At 55.9% G+C, this 6,000-nt stretch overlaps 1 protein-coding gene across 5 annotated transcripts in view; it reads left to right on the forward strand.

The window, feature by feature from the left end:
- Vopp1 (VOPP1 WW domain binding protein) overlaps window positions 1-4,063 on the forward strand; it is a 95,312-nt gene extending 91,249 nt beyond the window's left edge. For all 5 annotated transcript variants that reach the window (XM_021254207.2, XM_013070418.3, XM_013070417.3 and 2 more), the window contains one exon: window positions 2,147-4,063. In XM_021254207.2, the coding sequence (XP_021109866.2) occupies window positions 2,147-2,334 (188 nt within the window). In that variant the 3' untranslated portion in view covers window positions 2,335-4,063. The remainder of the gene's footprint in view (window positions 1-2,146) is intronic.
- Window positions 4,064-6,000: the final 1,937 nt, after the last annotated feature.

A 6,000-nucleotide genomic window follows, 5' to 3' on the forward strand; every position in this document is an offset into this window, starting at 1 on the left:
GGAGCTCCTCTTCTCACCCAGCTCCTTCCCCGTGTGTCTGTCACCACCCCATAAATGTGCCTGCTGCCCCCTTGTCTACGCCCCAGTTGCCTCTCTCCTGGGGCCGTGGGGGTCTGTGACTGCCGCTGCCCTGCAACCCCTGGGGGAAGAGCACAAGAGCCCCAGATGCCCGTGCAGGTCTGCAGTGCCTCGGCCACCCCAACCTTGCAGGGTGCCTGCCCTTCCTCCTGCTTTAGTTTCTCCCTGGCCCTGGCCACCAGGACACGCACCTTGCTCCCTGCTCTTCACCTCCCTCTGCGTCCTTCTCATCCACCTTCACTGTTCTCTGCTGACTCCTGCCTGAGTGGCAGCCGTTCCCACAGCTTGCTCCTCAGCCGTCATCCCGAGGCCCTCTGCACAGCTCCTCAGTGACGTTATCCACACCGTGCGTGTCTTTCAGTCCGGTCCTGCCTCAGCCCTGACGCATCCAGTGTGGCTCTGGAACTTTTTGTCTCCCTGCCCATCTCCCAGGGCCTCCTCTTTTTAGGTCCTGTTCCACTTCCAGGGCCCACATGGAGTTACCCCGGTGGGTCCTTGGCTACATCTCCCTGCTAGGCCTCTGTTGCTCTCCTCTCCGTTTCCTCTCTGATATTCAGAGACCTTCGTCCTCTCCTGCCTATGATGTTTCAATGGCTTCTTTTTAAAAATCCTTTACTTTTTAATTGTATAAGATGCTAGGGATCCAGATACAAATAAGCCCCAGTCTCAGTCCTTGAGAAACTCGTGGTCCTGGCTGGTGCCACACCCCAGGCCACAGATGCAGTGAGTAGCAGTGGTGGCATCTGTGGGTCACACAGCTGCAGGTTGGGCTGGGATGCCCTGGGACATGCTGGGTTGTGGGTGGGCCTGTACCAGCGCTGCCTTCCCTCTGACACCCTGCAGCTTCCCAGTCTGACTGGTGTGTGCTTCAGGGGCTCAGGACACTTTGCACGCTGGGTGGTGTCTGTTAGGAGTAAGACCTTTATTCAGTTAAGGAAGCAGAAGGAGATTTGCAGAGCAAAGCAGAACAAAGCCTCCACACCAGGCTGGCCCCAGGGAGCCTCTCTAGCATACAAGGCCTCACTCAGACATGAGTCTGCTGCAGAATCAGCTCAGCCAAGGTGACAGCCGCACTCTGGCTCACTTTCCTGATTATTTGTAAACTCGGACCTTGCAGTGTTAGCCTCATGACCAGAACGCCAGACCTGAGGAGCAGGCTGTGAAGCAGTGGCCGGAGAGAGCCAGTCTGGGGCAGGGCACTCGCCTCTGTGCTCCTGTCGTCTTTGCTGTCACTCCACAGGGTCCTGCAGTGGAGCAGCAGCCTGCACCCCCGGTCCTGCTTGGAGCAGAGGCTCTTGCCACCCCCTGGACCCAGTGTGTGCCCTGGCAGGGCCTCCTTGAAGAGGTGCTGAGCCAAGTTGGCACCAAAGACTTGGTCCCAAGCCGTGTGCTGTGGGTGTTGGAACTGCCCAGTGATGGCCCGGGGTCAGGAATCAGCTCATTTCCCCAGCTGTCCCCTCCTTGGAGGGCATGTGACTGTCTTGGCCGTGGCTGGTGACCCCTGGCCCTCAGCACACAGCCTCTGTGACCTTCCAGCACCTGCTGCTCAGTTCCCCACAAATACCTCATCTGTAGCACAATTCTCAGATCAGCAGTTCCGGCTGGTGCCTCCACCCAGTGCCACCTCTACCGCCTCCCTGCAGCCTGTCCATCACACGGAGCCGAGGCCCGTGGGGCGGCCCACTGCTGCTCTGTGGTCTGCGCCCTGGACCCTCCAAACTCCCTGCACATAGCAGGTCCTTTCTTTTTCTTTTCGTTTCTCGTTGCGTTTCTTTTCTTTTTCTTTTTAGTTGTTTTTTTTTCTTTTCTTTTTTTTTTGCAGTCCTGGGGATTGAAGCCAGGGCCTTCACACCGAGTTACATCCCAGCCCCTTTTCATTTAGAGACAGAGTCTCTGTAAATTGCTAAGTTACCCAGGCTGGGCTAGAACTTGTGGTCCTCCTTCCTCAGCTTCCCAGAGTGCTGGGAGCTAGGTCCTTGATGCACGTTCACTCAGCAAGTGACAAGGGGGAAGCCCAGGGTGCTGGGGGTGTCAGTGTGTGCTCACATGTCGTCCTCTTCTCTTCCAGGAGTCCAGCAGCCGGGGCCGCCATACTACACTGACCCTGGAGGACCGGGCGTGAACCCTGTTGGGAGCATGGCGATGGCTTTTCAAGTGCAGCCCAGCTCTCCCCAGGGCTGTGTGGCCTACCCACCGCCCCCTTCCTACTGCAACACGCCCCCGCCCCCCTATGAACAGGTGGTCAAGGACAAGTAGGCCACACCCTGCCCCCCCCCCCCGCCGGGCTCCGCCCTGGCTCTTGAGCTCCTGTGGAGGACACTGTCTGAGTCCACACCATCTCCTCTGTTGCTTCCGTTCCTGATGTGGCCTGTGCTCTCCAGTAGCATAGCGACTATCCCGAGGGAGATAGTGTAGGGCTTCACGGACCAGATCCTCCAGACAGAGCCTGAGAGGAGGGCAGGGAGGAGAGCTGGGACAGGGGAGGCCACAGCAGCCCTGTTGGCTGTCCTGGCAGGGGAAAGGCCCCTGCACACTCCTCTGTCCCCACCCACATCCTGCAGCCAGGCCTCCCTCTGCACAGACCAGAGGCCCAGCACACGCAGCATGATGAGCATGGACAGGGCCAGCTCAGCTGTGTTCTCTCCTGTTGCCTGAAGGCCCCAAGGAAGTCCTTCAAGTCCCGGGAATCACGCCCTGCCCTGCCCAAACCCAGACTGAGTGCCATGGCTCTGGGTCTGACTTGGAGAAACACGTCCCCTCTCAGTGCATCTGTGACGGCGCCTGTGTCTGTCCTGTGCCCTAGGATGACAGCCCAGGGCTCCCAAGCACCCTGTCCTGGGCCGCACAGGGACTGGATGGACATGGGGTGCCCCACTAGGAGTCGCATTGGCCTTGGACGGGGAGGGGCCAGGGCACAGCCAGCTGTGGGCAACCATGCAAGCCACGCCCGGGACCAGGCAGCTGTGTTGGGAGGCTCGATGAGAAGATAGTGGGATGAACAGACCAGTGGTTCTGCCATGTCACTGAGATCATCAGGAAGTTGTGGTGAGAGACTCAGACCCCTGGGAATGGCCCTCACCCCAGGACCCTAGAGTAGTGACAAAGTTGTTGACAGTAAAGGGCTTGTCCCCAGTGTAGTTAGTCACGTGGGTGTGATCATAGAGCAGACCACCGGACAGTGCTGTGTGTGCTGTGAACAGCATGGCTAGGATGCCTGGGTAGACTGGTGGTGTCGGGAGCAGATTGGGGGTGGACGTTGTTTAAATGAACTCCTGGAAGCCTCTTGAGAAATCGGCACCCATGTAACGTGAGCATCCAGGCCACTCCTGGGTGGCCCTGGAGTGGTTTCTATCTGCATAGGCCAAGAGGCCCACTCTCCGTTTTCTGACAGTGGCAGGATGGGTAACTGTGAGCTTTGGCGACCCCCGGGGAGAGTCTGGCAGAGCCAGAGGCTGCTGCCTGGCCAGAGCACCATGTTGGCCCTGACCTCTGCCCCCTCCCTGTCCTCAATTGGATGAGGCCACAAAGCACAACGTCTGCTGTTTACAACCAGAGTCCCCTTGGCTCATTCCCTCCAGGATATTTATTTTGCATTTTTAACGTCAGTTTCTCCCTTTACTTTTTAAAATAAGCACAGTGAGAGCTGTCCCTGGTGGTGGACCAGGCACAGCTGAATGGGGCACTGAAGTCCACACTGAATTTTGTTCATCTTTTTGATAGCAAATAATCTTGAGACTGAACCCCTGGGAGGGCTCAAGCATTTTATAATCCATGTGAGAAGCGTCGTCCCCATGAGCTGGCGAGTCCGGTGCCTGTGGCCTCTCCTGCTCTGTGTGTGGCCACCCTGCAGGCCGGCAGTTAGGAGTGACTCAGGCGGATCTGTGCATGCTCTTCCTGGGCCACACATGGCTCGTGGTTGCAATTTTTGTTCTCTTTTGATAGAGTCCTGTTTCCTATGTATGCAGAATTAAAAAAAGTTTGGTCACGTGCTTTGACTGTTTTCTGGGGATTGAGCGGGAAGAGTATGGATGCGGGGTTCCTGTGGGGAAGGAGTACAGGGCTCTGGGCTAGAAGACACTTAGTGGTCACTAAGCCTAAAAGAAAACCGTCTGCTAGGAGTTGGGAATCAGGCATTACACGCACAGCTGGTGCTGGAGTTGGTTAAGTGGGACATGCGTCTGTTTTCCCTAAGCAGGTGGCCTTTGTTTAAAAATCACACTCTGGAGCTAGGTGAGACAGTGGGCATTGATACTTCCAACTACTGGGGGGGCTGAGGCAGGAGAACTACTAAGGCCCAGGAGTTCAGAGCCAGACTGGACAACACAGCAAGACTCATCTCAGAAAGAAAAGAAAACCCAGCTCATACACAATCAGATGCAATTCCTCCTACCGACCCCACTGAAGGCTGTAGTTGCTACAGGTGAGTTGCTCCTTAGCTGAATCATTTGATTGTGGTCATGTTTGTGAAGAGGAATTTTATTCTGCCTCTGAAGTGCTTGTCCCCAAACCTGGCACCTCCCTTAAAGCCTTCAGTGGCCGAGCTGGGGTCTCCCTGTGTCACCTGGAGATTGCCCTCTCGGAATGGTGTTCTGGGAGCTTCTGGTACCAGGCAGCCCTGCCCTGCCTGGATTACAGGCCATAGAGTCCGAGGCAGAGGGCAACAAACCTCTCTCTGCCTGCACGGTGATGGCTGTCCCAAAAGGCAGGCAGAAGACCACGCTGGCTGCCCTGGGGCCTCGTCCCACACTTAGCAGGCACCTTCTCCAGCGGGTGCTTCATGCTTCGAGGCATTTACTTTTGCTTATGCATCATGCTGGTCTATTTCTGTCTTTAAAAGGAGATTTGAGGGGGCTGTGGATTTAGCTCAGTGGAGCTGCACCTGCCTGGCAGGCGAAAGGTCCTGATTTGACTACCTGGTACCAAAAAGAAAAACAGGAGATTTGAAATGACCCATTTCCTGATGAAACTAACTTGGGTGCAGCTGCAGCTCCAAGTAATGTATAGTGGTAAAATGGCCTGAAGACTAGAAAGTCACTAGGCATGGTGTCACATGCCTATAGTCCCCAGCTACTCCAGAGGCTGAGGCAGGAGGATCACTTGAGCCTAGGAGTTCAGAGCCAGTGAACAACCGAAAAACCACGACTTAGATTCTACAGTGATCCTTACCGTTACAAGCACTTAACCCATAAATGTGCCCTGGGGCCTCCATTTGATGCACGTTAGGGTGCTCTGGCCTTAGAATAAGGAGATGGTCCACAGCTGAGCTGAAAGCACAGTTTTACCCTCACACCGGGCTCCACTCTTGCTTTCTCCAGTCCAGGCTGATTCTGATCTCCCTGATAACCATCACGCACAGGCCTGAGTTGCGGTCAGTGCAGAGTTGTTAGGGCCAGTGGGCCTCAAGTGATGCAGGCCTGCTCCACCTTGGCTGGGGCTTTGCTGGGTGCTCCAAGCTGGGTGATCTTTGTTGAGTGCTGTGCTGGGTGCTCTAAGCTGGTGCCTGTGCTGGGCCTACCACTGCTCACAGTCCAGATTTGGCTGCCCATCCACCCCTGAGCTGGTGTCCAGCAGAGCCCAGGGGTGTCACCTGTCTCAGGGATCCCTAAAGTCCTGGAGCCCAGCAGGATGGGCCCAGTACTATCCTCAGACATCCCTGGGCCCCCTCCTGTGCCTCCCACTTCCTTAGCAGCCCACACTACACTTGGAGTTGTGGGGGAGCAGGAGGTCCTGGGGATCCATGATGCCCTTTCTTTGGATCCTTTTGCTTAAAGGTGTTTTGTTATTATTGTTTTGGGGTTTTTTGTTTGTTTGATTTTTGAGACAGGGTCTCGCTATGTAGTTCAAGCGGCCTTTGAACTCACTTATGTACCTTAGGCTGCCTTGAACTCGTGGTGATCCTCCTGCCTCAGCCTCCTGAGTGCT

Source organism: Heterocephalus glaber, unplaced genomic scaffold (genome assembly GCF_053883595.1).
Source record: "Heterocephalus glaber isolate CG9 unplaced genomic scaffold, H.glaber_assembly_v1.0 deba00001610, whole genome shotgun sequence".
NCBI classification, from domain to species: Eukaryota; Metazoa; Chordata; class Mammalia; order Rodentia; family Bathyergidae; genus Heterocephalus; species Heterocephalus glaber.